Consider the following 27,688-nt stretch of genomic DNA (forward strand, 5'->3'; position numbering starts at 1 on the left):
CTCACTGAGTACTCCACTCCTCTTAAAGATTTTGATCCAATTATCTTAAAGTTTCAATTCTATAAAAATTCTATGGAAATCCAATGGTCTCATGATGCCTGATCCTGGGTTTTTCCTCTTCATGATCTCCTCTTCCTCCTTCTGAATATACAGTAGTTTCTGGTTTTAGACAAATTTACTGACGATGGGGAAAAGAGAAGTTCACAGGGGAAGTAATGTCACATAGTTCACAATTCTGTATGCTCTGACAGCTACCTCTAGTTCCTCACTTTTTCATCTTTCCTACTTTTCATCTTTTTCACATTTCACTGATCTCCAGCATAGAGATTCAGCAAGCAGCCAGGCCTGGTGGCACACACCTGAATTTCCAGCTAATTGGAAGCCCAAGTTCAAGGCTAACATGGGCAACTTTAATGAAAGCCTGTTTCCAAATAAGATAAAATTAGAAAGGGCTGGGATATAGCTCAGGGGTAGGGCACTTGCCTACTATATATATATGCTAACATACATATTTTTTCACCTCTGGCAAAAATTTGTGTTCCTGTTAATACTATCTTTCCCCTTTTTAACAAAAGGTGAGTTGGTTGAAATGTCTGGAATATTCACTCTGGCCATTATGGGACTTTTTTTAAATTCTACGAGTTTTAAACCAGGAGTCGAAGCGCTTCTTCTCGAGTGAGTGTCTAGCATATTTTCATTTTGTTTCATTAGAAGCTATTAGATTAAAATAGTAATTACATTTACATAGTCTAAGTAAGACATTGACAATGGAAACTATTCCACTGAAAACCTGTGTCTTCAAATGTTTTAATTTTAGGCAAAAGTTGTAACCCCACTTTTGAGTTTGTGTTGGTTCTATTTCCCTATTAAGTCCTGAAATCTCTGACCATCTACTCAATACTTTCCAATCTAAATCCTGAACCCACTTAGACCAGGCCAGGATTAAACAAGTTGAGAGACTCATCTCAGGCATAAAATTTCAAAGGAAAAAATATAATAATTGAGATAAATATTTCAATGCAGTATTTTTTAAAGAATTGAAATTTATGTAAAAACATTTGGAGACTATTGTTTTAGAAACAATGAAGAGATGCCATATAAGGTAAATTAAAAGATTAAGGCAGGTGATTTAAAGAGGAATGATAGTCTCAGGAAAGAAGGTGTGGACACACTAAATGTGAGCCAGATTATGGGTAAAAAAGTTCATGTCTTGCTCCTATGCACCCAGCCATGGGATAAGTAGGATCTGTTGTCTGAGATGCTTTAATACACAGGTTTGGTAATCCAACCTAAACACACAATGGATACGTATGTGTAAACAGAGGCCCTGAAAGTAAACGATGATTTTTTGAGTTTGAGAAATATTACAGATGATATAATAAATTCAGAAGCCAGAAGCTCAAGGAATAAGCTCTTCATCAAGGAGAACGGCAATAAAATCATGTCAACTGCAATAAAAGTCAGTTGTACCTGTAGTGAGGGAGAATTAACTGGACCACGGTTGTGAGAGGAATTTAAAAATATATGAAAGTATTTATATCTATAGGAAGTGATTCAGAAAGCTCCCTTTACCTTCTTGCTATAACTGAAGGCTGAATCCCCCCTGAATCATCATCATCATCATCATCATCATCATCATCATCTTTCCCTTATAAGTTGTTATGTGTTTCTCACCTGCACACTGGTATTATTGAGTCTGCAGTTGAGGTAGGTAATCTCTCTGCACCTCAAAGTCATTTCCAGATCATTCTTTCTCTTACTCCAGAAGAGCCCAGTTTTAAAATCCATGCTTTCAGCTTATACCATCTGCTACAATCTAGACTGTGGTTATCTCTAGAATCCTAAATTACACTCTCCATTTTGCAGCAATTTTGGCTCCTGTCTCTCTTGAACTTTTCGTCTCCAACATTTCCCCATCATTACTCTTAGTGATGTCAATATCCATTCAGTTGATACTTACACTCTGGCTTTTAGTTCCTGAACCTTCTCTCCTTTAATGAGTTTGTCTCCCACTCTACTTCAGTCACCTTCTTCCGTGGATATATAAATAAACCACTATACAATCCCAATTTCGAGACCCTTGCTATTCCTCAAACGTGCCTAGCATGCTCCCCTGTTTAGACTCAGTTCTATCACTATACATCAGACTGGTGTTTTAGTATTCTATTTAAATGTTTCCACTCTTCCCAGATTATACAATCTTTTATTCCTGTTAAATTGATTTCCCCAGAATGCCCAGTCCATTATCATCCCTCCAGACTATTGGCTATTCAACACTGGACAATAAAAAATAATAGATGTTTAGATGTACCAAAATCAATTTGAGAGTACAATCATAGGACTCATAATTTTTACACTCTCCCCATAAGCCAGGCACAGTGGTGTAGGCTTGCAATTCTAATAACTCAGAAGGCTGAGGCAGCAGGATTGCAAGTTCAAAGCCAGCATCAGCAACTTTGCAAGGCCCTAGGCAGTGTAATGAGACCCTTAAAAATTAAAAAAATAATAAAAATAGTTATTGATGTGGCTTAGTGGTTAAGCATCCCTGGGTTCACTCATGGTAAAAAAAAAAAAAAAAGGAAAGAAAGAAAGAAAGAAAAAGAAAATCAAAAGTTCAACTTGTTTCTAGGACCCAGGCTAAGGAGGGCTTCCTTCTTGAACTTCCCAGGTTGCCCAGCTCCACTGGTGTGACCGCTCTGCTTATTACATGATCACTAAGTACTATATCATATTATCATGACGTCTTATCAGGGTTTATTTAATTTTTTTTCTTGTAAGTTTGTATTCTTCACGTGCCCTACAGTTTACTTCATTATATATTTGGAATTTGCTGAGAGGACTGATAGTGTTTTTATGTCAGGCACACACAGTATTTGAGGTGATGGATATGTTAACTAGCTTTTCCGTGGTGATGATTTCTTTGATGTTTTGAGGTTTGTATTCATGTAAATATCAAATAATAGAACTTAAAAATACACAACTTGTATTTTTCAATTATCCCCCATAAGATTAGCAGGAAAAAAAGATTCACATCTCTGAACACCAGCTAGATGTTACAGGATGACTCAGTTCTATCTCTATATACATCAGACTCTGGTGTTTTAGTATTCTATTTAAATGTAAATGAGTTTAGCTTTCCTAAAAGAAATGAAAGATTTTACAATCAGTATTTTCAAGTTGCATCAGTGATGATGTCTCCATGTTTGAGTTTCATCACACAGCATGACTACAATCTGAATATTTCTTTCAGATACAATGAAATAAGAAATACACTAATTTACACACACACATTGGTTAGAATTGCTTCAGAATCTTTTGAAAATTTACTTACCTTCGTGCCCTTTCTTTGTAGTTCAATTTTAAGCCTTATTGTGTGTTGACACATGTCATATTCATCTTTATTTGATAATGAATGGCATAATAACTCATATTGGTAAACTTTGTAAAACATTTGTTAGCTTAATTATAATTAACTATATCTTAATTTTTTTCTGAAAATGCAGATTCTGGAATTGTATATCTTTTGTTGCTTTTCTTATGGTGTTTACTTTTCTTGGAGTTTTAATTCCTGCACATACATATTTATATATATCATTTTCTGATATATATTATTCATTAAATATCTACTTCACACTGATTGTTTTAAGGTAAGAATGCTATTTGAATTTTTCCATTTATAGGAAACAGAATAAGTCTTAAGAGTATTTTTTAAATATTAATAATTTTCATACTTTATATTGAACAACTGACTCAAAATTTTCAGAGTTATCAACAAATTAATGCTCAGTAGTTTTCTCAGTTAAATACTTCATAAAATTTCTGAAAATTAGAAGGAAAAAAATTTTCATAATCTGTCAAGATTACTGAGACAACCACTATTAATATTTGGCATCCATTGTTATTTTTCCTATGAAGTTTCAAGAAGTTAAGCACCTATCATAAATAGAAATCTGTGTTTTTGCTTAAAAGATAAAGCAATTCCTATGAGTTAGAATTGAAAATACCTTTTTAAAAATTGTAAAAAAACACTCTTGTAAATGACTTTTCTCCTCAAATAATTTTGTTGCCCCCTTTTTTTTGCAGTTTTTAAGGGCAGACCAGACTGCCCATGCAGTTGCTGCAGAGTAGCAAAACCTACTGTAAATTGAATCTCAGCTCCTCACTCAAATTGCTAACATTCCACTTTCATCTAGCAATGTTAGTTGGGTTGCTGACATCAACTCAGCTAGAGCTAAGTAAGTGGAAATTGGCCCCCAATTTTTTTATCAGACAAAATTAGTGTCAAAGGTAGGAATGCTATGAAACTGAAAGAAGAAATAGAAAATTATTGACTAATCTTGGACAGATTTAGCAATGCTCAAATCTAGGAATAAAAAGAAAGAAAGGACATTTTCTTCTCATTGCTTATTTATTGAATTTGTTTTATTTCTTATTGGGATATAGAATATAGCTTTAAAAATCTCCAATTTTTATTTCCACCTGAGAAAAAACCACTCAAGAGTGATGTGAAATGACTCTACCACTTGTTCAGTAGAATGAAACAAAGAGAATAATGTCATTCTCTGGGCATGTCTCTCTATGGGATACTTTGCTCTCCTTGGATTGCATGTCAACCCTGTGTAAAAGATGGCTCAGTTGTTTCAGAGTTAGCCTCTCCATGGGGAATAGAATGGAATAAAATAGAGTGAAATGATAAGAAATTTCTATGACAAGAATAACTTTTTAAAAAACTGTTTTATCTTTCAGACTTCTGGTTTTTATAATGATGAGTCCCATTTTGTCTCGACTTGGTCATGGGTTCAGCTGGCGCTGGGCATTCATAATGGTCTGGAGTGAAATGAAAGGGACACCAAACATAAGCATGGCCCTTCTGGTTGCCTACTCGAACTTTTCTGTTGGAACAGAAAGGGAAAAATCTCAAGTAAAGAAAGTTTCAGTTTCTTATTTGAATATTTTATAAAAAAGTGTTGTCATGTTTTCAAACTATGGTTTTGGAGTAAAATAGCTCAACCCTACTTGGGCTGTAGCTATCTTGGCAAGATTGGAGAGAAACTGGCAGGCTTCCTGTTCTCTTCTCCATTTTTAAGAAGCCTTAAAAATGGGTGCACTATGAAGATTCAAGGAATTAAAACTTATAAATCATTTAAAATAGTGCTTGGTATAAAATATCCAATGTTTTAAATTTTCTTTACTCCTTAATATTCACTCAGAAGAGGCAGAAATTTACTTAAAGTTACTTAAAGCCTGAGCTTACTTAAAATTAATTACTTAAAGCTCTATTGCTTTATATAACTTTATAAGGTCACTTGTAGTAATGCTGGGGGTGGGCGGGAAGCATTTTAATTATTAGGCATAGTATATCTCTAAGGTAGTATCCACAGATTGTCCAACAGCTCTTCCTCCACAGCATTTCAAGGCAAGATAATTGCAAAGAGTTCTGGGGGAAATTTTAATATATCTGCCATTTTCATTGTGCATGCATAAGTTTTATATAAATCCCAAGTGTAAAGGGAAGCATGCAAATGTAATCTTTACATGGCTAATTAAATAATAGCTCAAATATTTAAAAATACCAACTCTTTTAACTGTTTTTGAAACCAAATGATCTAATTTTAGATGATCTCCCTCCTCTTTTCAATCTATTTTCACCTGCCTGAATAATCAAAATCAACTTGACCAGTGTAATGGTGAACACTGCATATGCATCTGGGTTCTAAAATTTTTAGTTTGGCTGGGATTTTCTGTGTGGCTATCAAAAAGTTACTTTTTTCTCACCTCAAAGGTCCGTTTCCTCATTCTAAAACAGCTAATAATACCAGTGATTTGCTGGTAAGTGTTTAACAAGTATGTTCGTGTGGGGGCAGAGGTCATAATTTTCAGTATTCACTAAATTTCCGTTTTGTATTCATTCCCATCAACAGAATACAAATCTGCCCATAAGCTTCCTGAATATTCAATGATTAGCTCTCATGAGCTGGTAAGAAGAAAATCTAGCACACCATTATCTCAAAGGGTTTCTATAAGAAATAAAAATTATATGTAAAATTCTTAGGACATTATCAGATAATAAACATATATCAAATATGAGCAATGATGATTATAGTAGTTTTATTTATAATAATAAAAAAACTGAAAACAATTCAGAGATCCTTCAGCTGGTAAATGTTCCAATATACTGTTGTGGATCTGTACCATGGAATGCTACTTAGCAATGAAAAAACTGTTAAGGTCTGTAAACAAGTCAAAATAACACCTGGCATTTTGCCAGGGGAATGTTAGAGTTCGTAAACAAGTCTGGATGGTGCCTGGCAAAATGCCAGAGGGAGTGGTTTGAGAAGTAACAAAAGCAAGCCATTAAGTGTGGAGATTCCTTATTGGTTGACTGATGTATCTAGTTTATGCTAATTAAGATAAGCTGTGTGAAATGTATAAATAGCTCTGTTGTCCTACAATAAATGGCTCCCATTCCTGCTGTATCAACGTACACAAGTCGTCACCCCCCCCCCCCCGCAAAAAACAAATTATTCATACAAATTATTGATACCTTTTGAATCTCCAGAGAATTATGCTGAGTAAAAAAGCTCATCTCAAAAAGGACAATATTAGCTGATTCAAATTATATAATATTCATTAATGTCAAAATTATAGAAGCATGAAATAGGAATAAAAATAATGAAACATTTGTATTAATTATCATGGATATATGACAAATGATCCCCATGTTTAGCTGCTTCAAAGAAGAAACATTTATTATCTTGATTTTTTGAGTCAAAAGATTGGTAAGATTCAATCCTTGCAGGCAGCTGGACTATAAAGAGCCTTGAAGACGGCCACAGTTCCTTGTCACTGGGATCTCTCCATAGCTCAGTTCACAATTAAGTAGCTGACTTCCCTCAGAATGAGCAAACAAGAAAGCTAGAAAGAACACTTACAGTTCTGATTTGGGTTTCATTCTCAAACATGAATGAAGTATGCTCAGGAAGACAGAGAATCTCCAGAGTGGTTTCATCATGCTTGACATACAAATTTCTTACCTGCCATGAGCATCTATTAGCATCATACAACCTAGCTTAATTTACATTGGGAAATGCAGAATATATTATAGTAAACTATCCTGAATACTCATTTTGTATATTTCTTTTGAATTCTAGGTACTATTTCATGGAGTGTTGGTATGCTTAATTAATCTGATTATCAATAGATTTATTTTGCCGATGGCAGTCACTAAACTAGGTAAGCACTCCTATTTACTATTCTTAGTGAATAGAAAAATATTCTAAATATGCTAATGAAATATGCTAACAATAAAAAGTCCATGTAAAGATTAATCAAAGATTTCTAGCTGAAGATAAAATTAAATTTCTAGGTAAAGTTATATTGATGGTTCAGGCCAATAAGATTGTTTATTTAAAAGCATTAGTGATTTACATTAGTCTAGTGTATCTAAATCAATAGTATAATTCTAATTATTCAATAACTTTACAAGCCTCCTAGATGATTGGTACTACTCTTACTGGTAGTATTGCAATCTGAAGTCAGAAAAGATTTCTGAACTGAAAGATTCTATGTTAAAGTAAAGAGAAACGGTAAATAAGTCAGATAATATCAGAGTCATCTGTGCATCAAAATAAACAAAAAAAAAGTATTAAATAAAATAGAGAACATAGCAGATGCTAAATTCCTGAGGAAGCTAGAAACTGGGTGTGTTTAAGAACAGAAAAACGTTTGAGGTATTGGATCTTAGAGAATAATGCAGATAATTCCTCACATATGTTTAACTGGCTTATGTGATTATGGAAGCTAAGTGCCATATCTGCAGCCTGAATGCCTGGGAACCAAAAGAGTGAATGGGGTAAGTTTCAGCCTGAGTTCAAAGGCAGGAGGACACCAATGCCCCAGCTCCAAGACCATGAGGCAGATAGAGAAAGTATAATTCTCCTTTGTTCTGTCTTTATTTCATTCAAGCCTCCAACATATTGAATGAGTCTCAGTCACATTGGAGAGTCTACCATTTTAAATATTATTCTCATCCACAAGCATCCTTACAGACATACCTAGAACATTGTTTAACCAAATATGTAGGCACCCTGTGGTCCAAAACCAAATATGTAGGCACCCTGTGGTCCAAGCAAGTTAACACAAAAATTGAATCATCTGTTCTTCTGTTTCCTCATCAAATGGGAAAAAAAGGACTCACCTGAAAAGATGATCAAGATAACAAAACAAAACAAAACAAAACAAAATTTAATACATGCAAAGAGCTGAGGCATATTTTCCAGCATAAAGTAAGCACCCAATAAGCATTAGCTCTTATTGTTGTTATTGTATCTTCACTTTTTGTAAGGAGTGTGAATGTTAAAAAAAAATGTTAGCATTCCTATTATTAAACAATTTATAATGAATCTTTATTTAATGTCTAAAAACCTTTATTTATTTATTTTTTTTAAAGAGAGAGTGAGAGAGGAGAGAGAGAGAGAGAGAGAGAATTTTTTAATATTTATTTTTTAGTTCTCGGAGGACACAACATCTTTGTTGGTATGTGGTGCTGAGGATCGAACCCGGGCCGCACGCATTCCAGGCAAGCGCGCTACCGCTTGAGCCACATCTCCAGCCAAAAAAAAACCTTTATTGATAATAAGAACAAAAGTAAGCTCTATAATCTATCAAAATGATGGTGTTCTTATTTATGAAATGTGCTCTTTTCATTGAAGGTCTTCGAGATGTCACATCAACAAAATATAAATCAGTTTATTACACATTTCAACATTTTCAAGAGCTAACCAAATCTACAGCATCTGCACTCAAATTTGACAAAGATCTTGCTAATGCTGATTGGAACATGGTTGAGAAGGCAATTGTACTTCAAAATCCATATGCAGTAAGCATGTGATATCTTTCTATTCTCACAAACTAGATATGATTGTCATTTAGTACAAATCATGTCATAAATACTAATTCATGATTTTGCATATTTGTAATAAACAGAGAGGTTTTATTGGTTATTCCTTGTTTACCGTAAGAGAAAGGAGGGAATCTTGAAAAATTAAGTGATCACTGTGGGACAAATAAGTCAAAACCCCTTTGAATATTCAGAAAATATATATTGTAAGTTCAAAAGAGGGAACAGCATATTGCATTCCTCTGCAGAGGCAGAGGAGGAGGTCCAAGTTGTAAGTTGGTACAAAGTGGGTGTGTCCTGCCTCTTTTATAGATCTTAGATTTCCTTTGTTCTCAAGCCTGCTATTCTTGCATATCTTGCCTACATGATCTAAAAGGTGGGCCAAAAAGTATAGTGATCCAAGGGCAGGAAAGAAACTGCCCAGGGGTACTGGCAGGAAGCTAGCAGCCCAGAGAGTATTCATTAACAACTCTTTGTAGTAGGAACAGTTCCTTGGACACAGGTAACCTTGGCAACAGGTGACCAGGAAGGGAAGTGTCCTGAATATTTTAGCATTTTATTTCTTTTTATTTACAACCAGCCCCCATCTTCCCAAACCTACCTGATCATTCATTACCTACACTGACTGTCCTTTTGCCCCACCCCCAATCCCCGCTTCATGGTTGTCAAACTATAACTGAAGCAGAATCGTTGAATGAGTTTGTAGCAATCGCTGCCTGCCTCTCCCAGTTCTGATTTTCTGAGTCTCAGTGGTTTGAGAAAGTGCATTTCTAACAATTCCCAAGTGCTGCTGTTGTCACAAGGGGACCCCATGGAACTACTGGCTTAAAGTATGATCATTCATGTGATCACTTTTGTAAACTTAATAATGCCATGTAAAAGTAAATATATGATATTACTCCTTCCCCTAAATCTGGCAAATATTTTACCTCCAGCATTATTGAGCAAACGGTGAGGACTTTTGAGCAAATGATGAGCATAAGAACATTTTTCTGTATCTTCCAGGTTTTCTATCATTTTTTAAAACCAAACTAGTGGGAGGATTGTTTGGGGTTTATGCTAAACAGCGCATTCATATTCATGTATTTTTTGTTGCTTTTTAATTTTTTTGTGTGTTTTATTTAGTTAAAACAAGGAGAAACAACAGAACATCAGAAGGTGGTATGTCCAGACTGTAACAAGGAAATAAATGAGACCCTTAACATTGAAGCAGTAAAGCTGGCCAACAGGCGCCTCCTGTCAGCACAAATTGTGAGTACTCTATCGTACTCATTTATTGACATTTAGGGGCCTAAAGTTATACTGAAAGCCCTCTCTCTTGCTAAAAAGCAAAGAGAAGTTCAGCATTTTCTTAGAAATTTGCTTGACAAAGAAAAGGAAAAGAGGGAGGGAGGGAGAAACTGGGAAGAAGGAAATCTACTCAAAATTAGTTTAAGTAAAAGGTAATTTATTATGAAGATTTGTAAATTTCACAGATACCAGTGGGCTAACCTTCAGGTGTGTTAGACCATCAGTTCCTTCTCTAGTTCCAATTCAATTTTTCTTGGAAGGATGCCACCAAGTCCTCTAAAAAATGCAGGTAGAGGGTATCCTATCTTCATCCAAATCTGGCATAAAAGTTATAGACATTCTGTACTAGTAGAATATAAGACTCAGACATTGCTATTCAACTACCCGTCAGGATCTTGACTATTTGCTGCCACCCATCATCTCAAATATTCATGTTGGGCTTTCCTATTGTACATAGAGCTATCAAGCATTTATCAGCTATTCTAGCCATATGGGGATCTAAGAACTGTACTCACTCTGTCTAACCTGGGAAACAAAGGATCTGTTAGACATGACTGTTCTGTCCTCAGCAATAGTTTCATGAAGAATGAAACTTATGGGTTGGGGTTGGGGCTCAGTGGTAGAGCATTTGCCTAGCACGTGTGAGGTCCTGGGTTCGATCCTCAGCACCACATAAAAATAAATAAATAAAATAAAGGTATTGTGTCCAACTTCAACTAAATAATAAATATTAAAAAAAAAAGACTGAAGCTTATGCCCACATAGTTTTATTCCTCCAACAAGTTTTCCATTTGTACCAAATTAGGTATTGCTGCTGGCTAGGCAATAGTTTCCTACCACACAGCTTCACAAGGGGAAAAGTCACCTTTCTTGTTCTACCCTCTCTTCTAAATCCAATGCTGCAGGGGGCATGAGTCTGTGAGGTGAGTGGACAAAAGGCATTCATTCATCAGGTTTCCCTGGGAAACCACCTCTGAGCAGCTTCTAAAACAAAGACAAAGGGCTGGTCTGTTTGAATACAGCAAGCCAGCAGGAATGAGAGGGAAAAATTGTCAGTGGGAAGGAAACAATGGAACAGGCTAGACAAGCAACCAGACCAGAATTGCAAAATAGAAAAGGATTTAGAAAAAGGGAGTAGGGCTAGTTCTGACATAACACTGGGTGAGTTTGACTAACCCTTCATGTGTGGCTTCCTTCATCGAAAATAATTGCTCCCTTTTCTTTGGAAAGCAGAAAGGGAAGTTTGCAAAAACTTCCTCCATAACTGCAAAAAAAAAAAAAAAGTGGTAGAATAATGAAAAAGTTCATGCAATCTGCTATATAATTTAGGAAGTAGAAATCACTACTCTGTTTTTTGTTTTGTTTTGTTTTTTACAAGTCAAAACATTTGCAGTGAGATAGAAAAGAAATCCTTAGGAGAATATGAACATCACATCATGAAAAAAAAAATCAACCACTAATTACATAATCTTTACCTGCCCAATTATGCTATTCATACAAATATCACCCTCAAAATCTGTTGGCCTTTCCCTTTGTGTAAGGAGCCATCACCCATTTCTCACTATCAGATCATCCCTGAAAGCCCACACCTCATCCTTTATCTCACTTCACCTTAGACTTGAACTGGTTCACTGTGTTCTCCTCTACAAATCTACTACTCAGATTTGTAGAGACATCCATTTTGATCTCTCCCATTTCTCATTTGACTTTTCTCCAAATATTTACCTCTACTTCTCCACATAATATAATTGCTAGCTAATTTTCCTAATAACCCTTCTAGTCAAACTCATGACCAAAGGTTCTGCCACTACTACAATCAATTTCCCACCCCATCTTACTGTCACACATATTTTGTGCATATGTAGCATATGTATACATACACAGAATTTTTCCAATCTTAAAAGTATGTCATTTTGTTTACTGTTATCTTTGTACATGAAGTTATTGAATTTTACCTTTTAGTAGAAGTCATTTACTTCCAAGGTAAATCTGATAGTGAACCAGGGCAGAATCCCAAAGGTATGATCTGTCATTAAACTGTTTACCTTTAATGAATTGCATAATATGTAGCACAAAATTGGTGTTAAGTTAACGTTTGCTCAATTGATTAGTGGTGATTATGAAAACAAACAGATTGTCTATTTTGCCATCTCAATTTTGCTCTGCTTTGCCATCTGTCTTGACACTTTAATTTTCTCTCCTTGCCTGCTTTCCTTCCTTCCTTTTTTTCTTTTGTATAGAGATGTTTGTTTTATTCTAACTATCATGCTGATTAGTTATACCTTTTGTTTCTTTTGGTAAACCAATTTAAAATATATCTAACTTTATCTTAGAACATGTTATAAACATTAATATTTATGTATCTAGACCTTTTAATTAAAATGCCAACTACAGCTCTTCGTATAGATATATTTTCCCATTTCCTTTTTCTCAATAGTGCTATGACTTTATTTTTTAAAAGGCAAAAAGAAACAATGTCCTGGGCACTGCACCAGTGGCCAAGAATACAAAGATAAATTTCATTCAGTGTTCTAAAACAACTTTGTTACTCCTCTTTTAATTTTAACTTTTATATTTTATAATTTTTATTCTAACAATTATGCTCATTAGTTATTTTATAAACAAGTCTTTAATAGATGTTCTTTCTTAAGCATTATATTCTTCAACATTCAATTTAATATTATTTTATTATTGTACTGATTATTTGTAACAACATTTCCAATTGAGAACATTTAAAAATTTACGTTTTAATGGTTTGGCTCATGCTTTTGGCTTAACATTGGAGAAAAAGCAATTTGATTACTAAGTGTCTAAAGATGATTTAGATCTGAAACTATGAGAGCTGCATCTAACTGATGATATGTTCATATAAAGATAATGCAGTAATAAGTATGAAATCAATAAATTAATAGTTATGAAATTAAATATAGCCTCTTTTCCTGCTTGAATGGTTGTAAAATTTTTTTCTTGTCACTTAAAAAATTTATGAGGTCTTTAAATCACTTCCTAATTTCTTTCTTTCTTTTTTTTTGGGGGGGGGGGCGTGTACCAGGGATTGAACTCAGGAACACTCAACCACTGAGCCACATCCCCGGCCCTATTTTGTATTTTATTAGAGACAGGGTCTCCCAGAGTTGCTCAGCGCCTCGCTAAATTGCTGAGACTGGCTTTGAACTCTTGATCCTCCTGCCTCTGCCTCCTGAGTTGCTGGGATTACAGGTGTGTGCCACCATGCCCGGCTCAGATTTCTTAGTCATTTCCAAAAAATATAATATTCAAGAAGATCAAAACAAATGCAGAAGGACTTCATTTCAAGTCTTGCTATTGTCATTAGTTCGATGTGTACCTCAGGACTACTCCTTTTAGTCTTTATTCTCACAGTTATGGAACAGGAGACTTTGACCAGCCTCTTTGGTTCTTTCCTCTTCTGATAGTCTGCGTTTTCTGCAATAAACACTCCATGTGTCTTTTTGATTCCTTTTCTCAAATGTATTATTTATACTGTTACATCTCTGATTGGTGGCTCTGTACGCTATGTCTTAACCAGAAATCCCTAGTTTTCAAAGCTGAATCTCTCCCCTCTGCCTTCTAAATCCTCAGCTTACTTTGTGAGATTTTAACTCATCTTCCTTCTAGAGGCATTTTTACATTTATCTTCTTTTGCTGATTTGGTTTCTGCAATCTCAATTGTAATAATAGAAATTCATCTATAACAGTTTTCAGAGCTTTGAATCTCAGCCACTTTTTGTTAACTGGGAGAATTTCTTCTCTATTAATATATGTTAGGAAAAAAGCAGAGCATGACAGAAAAAAATGTGGTACAGAAGAGGTGGCATACCAACTCTTAGAAGAACATGTAGGGTCAACACTCCAACATAAGGCTATAGGCAATGACTATAGGACTCCTAAATTTCATGAAATAATACCAAGAATTCATAAATGGGTTGGCAACAAATTAAAAAGCTTCTGCACAACAAAGGAAACAATTAAGAATGTGAAGAAGGAACCTACAGAATGGGAGAAAAATCTTTTGCTAGCTACTCTTCTAACAGAGGATTAATATGCAGAACATGTAAAAAACTAAAAAAAATTAACATCAAGAAACAAATTACCCAATTAATAAATGGGCAAATAAACTAAACAGACAATTCTCAAAAGAAGAAATACAAATGGCCAACAATATATATTTCAAAATGTTCAATATCTTTAGCAATTAATGAAATGCAAATCAAAAGTACACTGAGATTTCATCTCATCTCAATCAGAATGACAGTCTTCAGAATACAAAAAAATAATAAAAATGAGAGGATATGGAGAAAAAGGAACACTTTTACACTGCTGATGAGATTATAAATTAGTATAACCACTATCAAATCAGACAACTAGGAATAGAAGCACCATATGACCCAGATATATCACATCTCAGTATTTATCTCATAGAATTAAAGTCATCATACTATAGTGATACATGCATATGGTGTGTTTATGGCAGTTTAATTCACAATAGTCAAACTATGTAACCAGGCTAAGTGTCCATCAATGGATTAATGCAACATATTCACACAATAGAGTTTTATTCAACTATATGAATGGAGTAGTTTTCCTATTTTCTCTTTTAGTGGTTTCATCACTGATGTATAGGAATGCGTTTGAATAATAGGTGTCGATTTTATATCCTGCTACTTCACTGAATTCATTTATTCTAGAAGTTTTCTGGTGAAATTTTTTGGACCTTCTAGATATAGAATTATGTCATCATCAAATAATGATAGTTTTTATTTACCTATTTGTATCCCTTTAATTTCTTTCTTCTAAGTACTCTGGCTAGATTTACAAGGATGATATTAAATAGAATTGATGAAAGAGGAACTTCTTGTCTTGTTCCAGTTTTTAGAGGGAATGCTTTCAATTTTTCTCCATTTAAAATGATGCTTGTCTTGGGTTTAGCATATATAGCTTTTATGATGCTGAGGAATGTTCTTACTATCCCTAGTTTTTTTGTGTGTTTTGAACATGAAGGAGTACTGTATTTTGTCGAATGCTTTTTCTGCATTGAGATGATCATTTTTGTATCTGTATTCATCAGGGATATTGGTGTGAAGTTTTCTTTCCTCATTTACAATAGCTTCAAAAAAAAAAAATACCTGGGAATCAATCTAACAAAAGAGGTGAAATGCCGGGGTCCTGCCCTAGCGGGGTCCAGGGAGTCCTGAAGGATGAGTGGCATCGGCAAAAAGATGAGATAGGAGTCGTTCTGTTGGAGCAATCTCCAGAGAGAGAGAGAGCTCTAATGCAGCTTTCTCTGGGTCATCTTTTATTGCAGTTTTTCTCATCGTTATAGATTCAGAATACGTCATTGATTATACAATCTAAAACTTTTGCCAAGACAATTTAAAACTTTTCCTTAACCATGATTAGGGGTACAAAAAATGTAACTTTAATTTACATTTTTACAGGATATGACCTTTAGTTATTTAATTATTAAAAGTACAGAATCATTAATAAAATGCATCACTAATTTACATTTTTCAGATTTTCCCAAGATTTACTATTTTCCCCAAGATATGCTATTTTTTCAACTAATGCCAAACTATGTAACCAAACTCTAAGTCTCCTAACCTATCATTAACCTTTAAGTTTAAAGTACACCTTTACTTTATTTCTAATCTAAAATTCCCATCTAAAAAAGTCCCCTTAAATCTTATACTTAAAATATCCTAAAGTTTATAAATCATTCTTAAAACATATCAGAAACCCATATGACTAAGAACTTAAGATTCTAAACCAAAAATCTAAATAGGATAATATTTCTAACATTATTCTAAAAATATATCTTATAAAGCTACTTTAATTAATTCCTAAATTTATTCTCATAAAACTGGTTGAGCTGCTTTCTCAAAGAGTTTCTTTGTTTCTCAGTCAAGGTACACTAGTTCTCATATCTTTATAATCTTTCTCAATAGAAAGTAAGTTCTAAACATCAGTCCACTTTCCACCAATATTAACTATGCTCATCATAAATTCCTATGTAAAGTAAAAAAGGGCTTATAAAAAGAGAAGAATATATCTTTATATGTTTTAACTTTCCTAAGTGTATAATATAACTTTCCTCAATCAAGAATGAGACTACATATGGTGGGCTTTGTAAAATAAGCATAATGATTAGGTTTTCTAAGAGGCCGGAAATACGGGCTTAGGTTCTAGTTGATATAATCAATGTGGTGCCTAAAATTCTCATGACCTTTCAGAAAATAATTGTTGTCCATTATCAGATTTGTCCTCAATGTACTGAGGTAGAAGAGCAGCTTTCTACTTTGTCCTTGATATGCTGAGGGGTAGTAGAACAGCCTCCAAGGCATGAACTACCTGTAATGTTCTAGCCATCTGAAATTTAATTTGTTTGGCATTTAACATACTCATGTCTCCTGTCAGAAGCATAAGCATGAAAATGAAGAGTCCCCATTACATAAAAAAGGGTCTCATGGTTTCGGTTTCCCACCAACCAGCGTGGCTTTGCCAGCATTCATTCTCACTGTGACCCTGTCAAGACAGTGGAAGAGCAGCTTTGCCAGCATTCATCCTCACTGTGACCCTGTCAAGACAGTGAGTGGGGGATCTCCTTCACCAGTGAAAGACCTCTACAATGAAAACTATGGAAGACTAAAGAAAGAAATTGAAGAAAACCTCAGAAGATGGAAAGATCTCCCATGCTCCTGAATAGGCAGAATGTGCCAAAAACATTCACTGAAGAAAAGAGCCTATTCAACAAATGGTGCTGGCAAAACTAGAAATCCATATGTAGTAAAATGAAATTAAACCTCTATCTCTCACCCTGCACAAAAATCAACTCAAAGTGGATCAAAGAATTAGGCACTAGAACAGAGACCCTGTGCCTGATAGAAGAAAAATTAGGACCAAATCTTCACCAAGTCAGCCTAGGATCTGACTTCCTTAACAAGACTCCTAAAGCACAAGAAATAAAATCAAGACTCAATAAATGGGATGGATTCAAATTAAAAAGATTCTTCTCAGCAAAGGAAACAATCAAATGTGAGGAGAGAGCCTACAGAATTGAAAGAAAATCTTTACCACATGCATCTCTAAAAAAGCATTAATCTCCAGGATATACAAAGAACTCAAAAAACTTGACACTAAAAGCAAATAACCCAATCAATAAATGGGCAAAGGAACAGAACAGACACTTCACAGAAGAAGAAATACAATCAATCAACAAATATATGAAAAAGTGTTCCACATCTCTAGAAATTAGAGAAATGCAAATTAAAACTATACTGAGATTTCATCTCACTCCAGTCAGAATGGCAATCATCAAGTATACAAACAACAATAAGTGTTGGTGAGGATGTGGGGGGAAAGGTACACTCATACATTTCTGGTGGGACTGCAAATTGGTGCAACCACTATGGAAAGCAGTATGAAGATTCCTCAGAAATCTGGATTCGCCATTTGACCCAGCTATCCCACTCCTTGGTTTATACCCAAAGGACTTAAAATCAGCATACTCTAGTGATGCAGCCACATTAATATTTATAGCAGCTCAATTTACAATAGCTAAATTATGGAGTCAACCTAGGTGTCCTTCAATAGATGACTGGATAAAGAAAATGTGGTATATATATATTCAATGGAATTTTACTCAGAGTTAAAGAAGAATGAAGTCATGGCATTAGCAGGTAAATGGTTGGAGTTGGAAATTATCATTCTAAGTGAAATAAACCCAATTCCAAAAAACCAAAGGCTGAATGTGTTCTCTAATGTGCAGATACTAATTCACAATAAGGTGGGGGGCACTAGAGAAGAACAGAGTTACATTAGATTAGGTAAAGGGAAGTGAAGGGAAGGAAGGGGAGAGGATGTGAGGATAGGAAGGATAGTAGAATTAAACAGACATTATGACTTTATGTGTATATATGACTTCATGACCAATGTGATGTGCAACATGTACACTCAGAAAAAAGAGAAATTATATCCCATCTATGTATGATGTACCAAAGTGCAGTAATGCATTCTACTGTCATGTATAACTAATTAAAACAAATTAAAAATTTTAAAAAAGAATGAAATTGTATGAATTTATTGTTACATTGTGTGCATGTACAAATATGAGACAATGAATCCCACCATTATGTATAATTATAATGAGCAATAAAAAACTATGGGAAAACAAAGAAAAAAGAGACAGCCAACCATCATGGAGCTGGGAAAGTGAGCTTTAAATTCAGAGAAATGTGAGCTTCTAATGTCATCTCTGAAAAGCTACTTAATTCTCTGAGCCTCGGCTTTCACCATTATAAAATATAGATTAGAATATTCTCAATGTTGTTGCAAGAATATAAAACATATATTAATCAGTTTATTTTATTTTTTTTAAAGAGAGAGAGAGAGAGAGAGAGAGAGAGAGAGAGAGTTTTTAGTATTTATTTTTCCGTTATTGGCGGACACAACATCTTTGTTTGTATGTGGTGCTGAGGATCGAACCCGGGCCGCACGCATGCCAGGCAAGTGTGCTACCGCTTGAGACACATCCCCAGCCCTTAATCAGTTTATTTAATGGCAGTTACTTTTTAGGAATCAGCCATTTTCTAAATTCTTCTGTTTTGGTGGAAATGATCATGTAAGGATGAACATTTTTCTAGTTATAACTGCTTTGTCATTTGTATTGCAAAGCTTTCATGAGACCCACATTATTTTAGACATCCTCATTTTTTTCTACAAGCTAAACTTTTATCTTTGAGGAAAATGAAAATGTTTTAATCTTACATGTTTCGTTTTGTTGGATTTTTTTTGTTTGTTTGTTTATAAATACTTTAATGTTGTTTTAGGAGGAGAGTACTATTCTGTAGAATTCCTGTCATTATGAACAGATAATTTTTTTAATCCCACAGATAAATTTAAATCCCCAAATTTAGTTGATATCCTTTTCTAGTAAACTCCCCAAGAACAAAACAGTGCTTTATTTGTGTGAGAGAATTCCTGCTACAGGACCCAGGAATCCTTGGTCATATCACATACTCGAGGTACAAAGTTGGTTTCTAGAGTGATTCTCAACAGGGTCAGCACACAGACATCAAGAACCATATCAGATCATGGTTTCCACAACATCCTGCTCATCCTGCTCAGACATGAAGCTACTCAACTCTCCATCTATTGGACAATTATGTTATATGCATGTATGACTATGCCACAAAGAACTTCACTATTCTGTATAATTATTATGTATAATTTAAAAAGATTGTGCTTTGCAAAGCAGTATCGGTACATTTTATCTTTATAATAGACTGTACAGAGCAGAGTTCAGATTGGAAATATTTAGGGAAGTGAAATTAAATAAAGCTGTAAACCAGAATCACTTTAATCCTTTAGGATTTCCAAGAGTCTTTTTTTTTTAGTATTCAAATATGCATTATGAACTTTTAAATGGGAATACAGCTTCCAGCCATTCTCAGATTTATTTGGCACAGAACTCCACTGATTTTTTTGGAAACTTGGTTAACAACCAGCAATAGGTCTTTTGGTGATAGCTTGTTCCACCCGAAGCTCAGGTCTTACCTTCTGTGCTGATCTGATGGTCTAGACTTCATAGAAAGATCTGTATGTAAACAAACTGGATTATCTGGGGATTTTGACTTCTTTTTCAAAGATTATCTTTTCATAAGGAAAATAATAAGTTGTCATTGTCTTCCATGCTATCCAATAATTTTAATCAATGTTCCTTTTAGGCGAGCTACCAAAGACAATACAAGAATGAGACTCTGTCCCAGAGTGCAGCCCAGGTGTTGGTTGGTGCAGCCGGAAGCTTTGGTGAAAGGAAGGGAGAGTAAGTATGTGTTAAGAGAGGCCTCCTGTCTTAAGCCAGGGCATCTAGGAAATTATGCAAGTGAATTTTTCTGCTTTTGTATGGTAATTCGGGTTCATGTGTGAGTACAAGGCACTGCCTGTTCTACCCTCAGAGTTAGGCAAAATCACCTACTTCCACTTTGCCAAGCTTGCTGCACTTGTTCATGCCTGTGCTTTTGTACAAACTGCACCTTTTGAACAAAATGCTCTCTTCTTCCTATTTTTGGCCCCTACCCCAAAGTTAAGCTGTGGTAAATTACTTTATCTAAGACTATTTGAATGTTTTAGAGCACAGTGTTCCTTCATCTCCACATGCACATCTTCCCAAAGCACAGGTGGCACTTCAAACATCATCTATTAATATTCAACATACAAATTTTGGAATATGATATTTTTTACTTATGCATGTCAGAGACATGCATTGAATGCTAATATGTGCAAAGCTGCATGTCAGGCATTGTGGGGAATATCATGATTTGTAAATTGATGTTCCAGCTTCTAGAGAATGTCTGTTGATGGAATTTGCTTCTTTGCTGGGATGTCTGAGAGCTGACTTTGCTATTTATTAACCATTCCCATAGTAGCTCCTTGGGTTGGTGTGTCCTGTGACCAAAAACCAAGTTTAAGCATAGAAAGAGTAGAGGATTTACACAAAGGTAGCATGGCCAATGCTAAAAGTCTATGAAATTGCTCAAGAATAATGTATAGTTTATTGTGTGCTGTGCCAGACACATTTTTTTAACACTGAACGCTCAAGGTCACTCCAGGTGAACTGGGCTGACACGAAACAATCACACAGAGACAGAGAAATAGCTTTTTCTTTGGGTCTTGTGATGGCTCCTCTGACCTTAGGGATCCGTGGAAAAGAGAGAGAACAAGGAGCACTTGCTGAACCCTTTCAATGGGGAGAAGCCATTCAAATAAGGCAAAGGGCCAGGTTTCAGGGGCTTGAGTCTAGCTTCCTGATGTCTGCTGTCAGCTGATTGACTGACATCTAGGAAGGCCATGCCCATCTCACGAGCTGTGTGGGGATCAGAGGAACAGCAAGTGAAAAGACCAGAGTGAGGCCTGCCAAGAGGGGCAACATTGATTCAATTCACTTTGTGCACTCAGTGCTCATAGTTCACACACACACAGCCCATGGCTGGCTTGCCACATCTCCACATTCTCATGGCTCAAGGCTAAGGGCACTCGGTTCCTATGTGGCAGCTCCTGACACTTTAGATGCATTATTTACTTTTAGCTCACAAAAATTATATGAGAGAAGTGCTATTATTATCTTTACGATGGGGGGAAGAAAATGAAGCATAAAGATTTTAGATACCTTACTCATGGTCTTTTGTATAATAAGGCAAGGTCCCTCACCATCCAGTTAGAGACATCATCTGTTCCCTACATCATGTCTAAAGAGTGAACATGTGATGTAAAATATGAATTCAGGAGCCTGCATTACTTAGAAATTTGGGCTGTAAATGATCACATACTTACTGATATCACAGAACTTTAAGATTCATAGGAACTCATGAAATCATCAGATCTTAGCTTAGATATGAATTATTTTAGGAGGGTTTCCTGCTTCTCCAGAACTCTGTTAAACGTCCCCCTTAGAGAGTGTCTCTGTGGCAACACTCACTACACTTCAATATTATTGTTATGGGCAAGTTTTATCCCTCTTGTTTTTTGGGTAAACCCCTAAGTATAAAATTGGTATTTAATTTCTTGAGGTACCACCACATTATGTCAAAGGCAGAGACTAGTAAATCCACAGCAAACAAAATGGGTGTTCAATAGATTTTTTTTTTTCAAATAGTGAATGGATCAAATCACCTCTACACTCAAGATTTTCCATGTAACTAACACATTATTGTATTGAATCTTGAAGAATCAAATGACAACATTCTTTTCCATTACATTAATATCCCTCTAGCAGAGAAATTGCACTCATTTCAAAGTGAGAGCATTTTAATCAATAGAGAGGACAAGGTTCACCTTTAAATTCAGGTTCCATTGCCCTTCCATGAAGCCACAGGACAAGCATGGGCCTCAGGCCCATTTACCCAGACCTCTGTCACCTGTCTGACGAAGGCAGTAAGGGTTTCTGGTCAACAGCAGGGAAATTTCTTATAAAACCAAAAGGGTTGACTGAACAAGATCAAGCCACAACACAGGGATCTGACCCTTCTCAGCACAAACCCTGCAGACAATCTGAAGCAGCGCTACCAGAAAGTCTTTTGGGGTCCTTCATAGCACTAACCTTTCCATTGTAATTTGACTCGTTTCCCTAAAGATGAAACAAAAGAGATAAGTGAGATGGTCTAGCTACTTTATATATACTTAAATGAGGAGATTACATATATATAATATTATATATATGTAATCTCCTCATTTAACTATCCTAGTCTGACATGATATTTTTACCCCTAGTTGTAAGTACATGTTTATGAGTTTATGTGTTTATGTGTTCACTGCCATATCAGACAGTAGGAAATCCAAAATAAAAACCAAGGTGAATCTGAATCCTGAATATTTGAATGATATTCTCTTCCTGGGCCTTGAACTCTCTGCTCTTTTAAACCAATGAATCCCCAATTTTTGTGTGCTCTTTCTTTAATGAGTGGGTCTGACAACCTAACTTTATAATTGTGTATCTACTTGAGTCTACGATTTCATGACTTTCATCCGTACTCATGAAAATGTCTCATTCACAGATATCACTGCATAAAATGTTTTTCCTGCTTTCTGACAACACTGTGTTAAACTTATCTCAACATATTTAAAGCACATTTAAAGATCTCTCTCTCTCTCTCTCTCTCTCTCTCTCTCTCTTTTTAGATATATGACTCCTGAGACAATAAAGCATTATTCTGAAAGCAAAAAACTACTTAGCTTCCTTAGAAAAGTACTGCTCAATTGGGTATACAATACTAAGAAAGATAAAGGGATTCCATCAAGGTAAATGCTTTTGAGACTTATAAGAAATGCGCTTTATGTTTTGTTTTTTTTTTTGAAATTCCCTTTTCATTCTCTTTTTAATTATAACCTAAATACTTTGCAAAATATTTTTAAGTAGCTTAAAACTAAATTACTTGTATACTAAACAAAATTACTTTAAAAAGGAAAGACAAATAATGTTCTCTTTTTTTAATTGAGATAAATCTCATATAACATAAAATTAACCACTAGTTATTTTCAAGTGTACAATTCAATATTATTTTGTACAATCACAGTGTTAGACAACCATCAATTCTGTCAAATTCTGTAACAGTTTCAATAACCCAAAAGAAAGCCAATATTCATTTAGCAGTCATTTTGCATTCTTTCCCTTCTTTCTCCAACTCCCAGATAGCACTAAATTATATTCTTTTGCCTGCTCTGAATTTTAATAGAATCATCCATGGGTAGCCTTTTATTTCTAGCTTCTTTCACTTACCATAATGTTTTCATGCACATGAATGTAGTATGTATCATTAGCATAAGGTTCATCCACTTTGTAGTTTATATCAATATTTTACTCCTTTTTGCATCTGAATGATATTCCATTGTGTGGAATATAATTTTTTTTAACCCATTCATCTGATCATGGACATTTGGACTGTTTCCACCTTTTGGCTAGTATAAATAGCACTGTTATAAATATTTGTATACAAGTATTTGTTTGAATGTTTGCTTTCCATTCTTTAGATAATTTTATATTTAACTTCTTGATAATTTTACATTTAGCTTCTTGAGCTACCACCAAATTGTTTCCCACAGCTGCTAAACAATTTTTTTTTCTGAAGGATAAAGGGTTTATTTTTTTTTATTTTTATTTTTTTGACAAATAATTTATTTTTTATTTTATTTTTTAATTTTTAATTTTTTTATTGGTTGTTCACAACATTACAAAGCTCTTGACATATCATATTTCATACATTAGATTGAAGTGGGTTATGAATGCTAAACAATTTTAATATTAGAGAGTATGAGTTCTTCAACTCTATTTTTTCTTTTATAAAACTGCAGTAGTTATTTGAAATCTCTTGAAATGCCATATGAATTTTATGATTATCCTATCTATTTCTGCAGAAAAAAAATCACTGATATGTTCATAGGGGTTGCATTGAATCTGCAGATGCATTGAATCCGTACGTTGCTGTCTGTAGTATTATAATTTAGCAATATTAAACCTTTCAATCCATGAAAATGGAATGGAATTTCTCTCTTTAAAAAATTTAGACCCTTAATTTCTTTTAGTAGTATATTGTAGTTTTCAGAGTATAAATCTTTGGTTAAATGTAATTTTAAGTATTTATTATTTTTAATGCTGTTTTAACTAGAGTTGCTTCCTTAATTTCATTTTCAGATGGTTTATTCCCAGTGTATATGCCATATAAAAATTAAGATAATTGTATTTCTTTTTTTTTTTTTAATTTGTATGCCTTATGTTTCTTTTCTTAGAACTGATGGGAAGGGATATTGACCCTGTTTCTCAACAGGAGTTTCAAAAAATTTGTGGCTACTTTAATCTACCACACTCAAATGGCAAATGTTTACATTTGTATTACATACCTTTAAGAGCTTTTAATGCTGATTTACGCTACAACTCTTCTGAGTAATCATTTCTATTGGTTAAATTTGAAAAAAAAAAGAGATTTGAAAAGCTAGTATTGGCAGTCCCTATATTCTTTAGATATTATCGTTCCTAGGTAAGTAGTGGTACAGATTCTGAAGTCAGGTGTCTCAATTTAGAATCCTAGCTGCATGATTTATTAGCCAAAAGAGCTTTTCAGGCCTCAGTCTCCTTGATCTGGGGATGGCTAAGAAATTATGTGTGTCAAGGAGCCATTTAGATGAACAGTTAACTAGAAAGACACTTTTCTAAAGAGAACCCGGTTACGAAAGGGATAAGATCGATTACTATGTGATTATTTCTCCAGATCCCTGAGGGCACATATACATAACTATCAGGTCAAACGTTCACGTGGATCCACTATCCTATTACAGCAGGAGTGGCCAAGTGGCCAAGTGGAACCAATAAACAAAATAGTAAGTAAGGCAATATAGTATTCCAAGAGGAATGAAGAAGTTAACATAACAATAAAGATTTAAAGGAAATATGAATAGCCCTATAGTCTCTATTTTTTTCTCCTTCAAAATTCACTTATCTGACACCATCAAGACAGATTATAATCAACCATAAATTTAAGCAAAAGGTATCACAAGTGCAATTCTGTGCCAATACAGCTTTGCTGCTGGAGGAGATCAAGAACAACATTCTGGAGAGCAGACCAAGAAGGGCAGATGTATTGCTGTCATGACATTAACAAGGCTTACTTACCTTGGCTCCTTGCACATGCAAGCATTGCTTAAAGCTTTGGAGGACCCTGGCAATGTTTTTGTATTCAAAAATGTCATTTTCTTTTTTTCAAATAGAACACAAAATTATAAAGAGCTTCTGCCTCATAACACAAATGTACCCCTGAGAATGGGAAAATAATCCAGCATTATTTGATTTATTAATCAATCATATCATTTAATTTAAAACAATAATATATTATTATACTACTTGAAAATATTTTTAAGTATTATCATTATTATTATTATTATTGTATATAAAGAGTAAATTTTCTCGTCCACAGTTATACTCTTTAGTATTATCCTTGGTATGAAACTATTTTTTAAAGCACATCACCATTTCAAAATTTTTTGATAAGATTTGGGTCCATACTGTTCTAATACCACACATCTCAGACTTTCTTCCCAATTTCATGCCTGGACAAGGTAATATGTTCATATAAATTTTTTTTAAAAAGCAGATTACAGAAAGACATATACATGCTATAATTCCTTTATGTTCATAATGTAGGTAAGAGGAATTCTTATTGTTTTATTTTTAAAAATATTTTCAGTTTGAATTACCCATGGCTTATTCCAAAAGCATTTCTATTAAATGTTAAATAAAAGTTAATGAAAGGTGAGAAAAGAAGGAAAGGGAAAGGGAAAACTAAACTCAAGAGATTAAGCAGAAGAGGAAATTAAAAGGACAATGTCTGTCAGGATGACAATATTAAGCCAGTGGTGGCTGCTTTTCAGACTTAAGCATGGTGCTATGGCTACTAAGAGCAGAACTGAGTGTATAATGAACACTATTTAACATAATCCTCTTGTCAGATAAAACTCTCTCTTTATTTTACAGATATTGCTTTCTTCGTCTATGTCATAAAATAGTATTTACTGATGAATTTGAGTATATTGGATACCTTGTGGTACTAATGAATATATTTCCTATTATAATCTCTTGGATATCCCAGTTAAATGACATCTATGAGCATGAAATAAGATTCACTAACTATTATTTCCTTGCATTTTATATTCTAGAGGATCTACTTAAGGTAATATAAAATTTATGTGTGTGAATTCGTTATGTTTAATGAGACTTTTTAAACACTAACTACAGACAATTTTCAAAAAGAATATATGAAATTTTCCTTCTCAAGACAGACTTTATTTTTTAAAGATGGTGTTTAGGGTGACTCAGTAGTAAATGTGCATGCTTATAGCATTGATTCCATATTGCAAAAAATCAATTTTCAACAGTATAAGTCAAAGAGACACAGTTTAAATAGTATTATGAATGTTCTTGAACTCAGCAAGGTATTAAGCTGGTGGATGTTCATTCTATTATTTTTATACTTTATATTTTTATTATATACAGATAAACAATTGAATAGATAATGTGACAGATTTTTTATACTTGAAAAAAGTCATAGCTGGATTTTTAAATGCAAGGACAGCAATATTCTGTCATATGGATCTACAAGTTGTAGTATAAGACATTTTTCGCCAGAAGATTTAAATAAAATAAATGCACATGATGTTTGGACAAAATAAATAAATGCTGTTGCAGAGTCATAGTAGTGGAAAAGAGTGGATTCAAATCCAATCACATAGTGCTTGGTAAATTCCAAGCTAGTCAGAAAGAACATAGGGGGTATCAGAATTAAAAGGAAATTAAGCAATCCGGGCTAGGTTTAATAGTGGTAAAGAGTACCCTAACATCATTTAACACACACTGGGGTGAAAAAAACATTAAGCTAGAATGCAGTCAACCTTGCCTCTGATTTTCGTTTTCTGTGATGAGTTGTAAGCTATTATCAAGTTACTGAACTTTTCCCAACCTTAATTTCCTCTACTATAGAAGGGCAGTGTTACTAAATGATATATGAAAATGCCTCTGGATCTAATAATAGATGCCTCTTTTTAAAAATATTTATTTGTTAAATGCTTCTATTAGTCTTTGTACTTTACCAAGTTTTGAGCTGCTGCCCTAGCTATAGTTGGCTTCATACAGTCCAGCTTAGTTAAGTATCAGAACTGGACTGTAAAGACATCATTGTACTTTATGGAGATACTGAGATGAAACTTCCTCTGTGCAATCCTTGTCTCTACCTTCAACTTAACTTCAAATAATTACCTCCAGAATCAAATGATTCTTAACTCAAGAATCATTCTTACTGCTCAATTTGCAACCTGGCACTTGTTTCTCTTTTATTTATTTTTTTACCCTTTTTTCTATTGATTTCAGCTCTGCCCCTTTTCATCCTGTCTTTCAAAATCTCCATTATGTTCATAACAACAATTTATCAACTATAAAGGCACCAG

General features: G+C 34.4%; 1 protein-coding gene across 1 annotated transcript in view; it reads left to right on the top strand.

The window, feature by feature from the left end:
• The window catches only part of Slc9c1 (solute carrier family 9 member C1), a 65,975-nt gene that overhangs the window by 17,064 nt on the left and 21,223 nt on the right, over positions 1-27,688 (top strand). The window contains exons 6-14 of the mRNA XM_078041313.1: positions 576-675; positions 3,504-3,647; positions 4,747-4,921; positions 7,152-7,233; positions 8,712-8,878; positions 10,025-10,150; positions 19,930-20,027; positions 22,880-22,999; positions 26,223-26,418. Coding sequence (XP_077897439.1) covers positions 576-675; positions 3,504-3,647; positions 4,747-4,921; positions 7,152-7,233; positions 8,712-8,878; positions 10,025-10,150; positions 19,930-20,027; positions 22,880-22,999; positions 26,223-26,418 — 1,208 coding nt within the window. The remainder of the gene's footprint in view (positions 1-575; positions 676-3,503; positions 3,648-4,746; positions 4,922-7,151; positions 7,234-8,711; positions 8,879-10,024; positions 10,151-19,929; positions 20,028-22,879; positions 23,000-26,222; positions 26,419-27,688) is intronic.

The sequence above is a fragment of the Ictidomys tridecemlineatus genome, chromosome 3 (assembly GCF_052094955.1).
Source record: "Ictidomys tridecemlineatus isolate mIctTri1 chromosome 3, mIctTri1.hap1, whole genome shotgun sequence".
In the NCBI taxonomy this organism is placed as follows: domain Eukaryota; kingdom Metazoa; phylum Chordata; class Mammalia; order Rodentia; family Sciuridae; genus Ictidomys; species Ictidomys tridecemlineatus.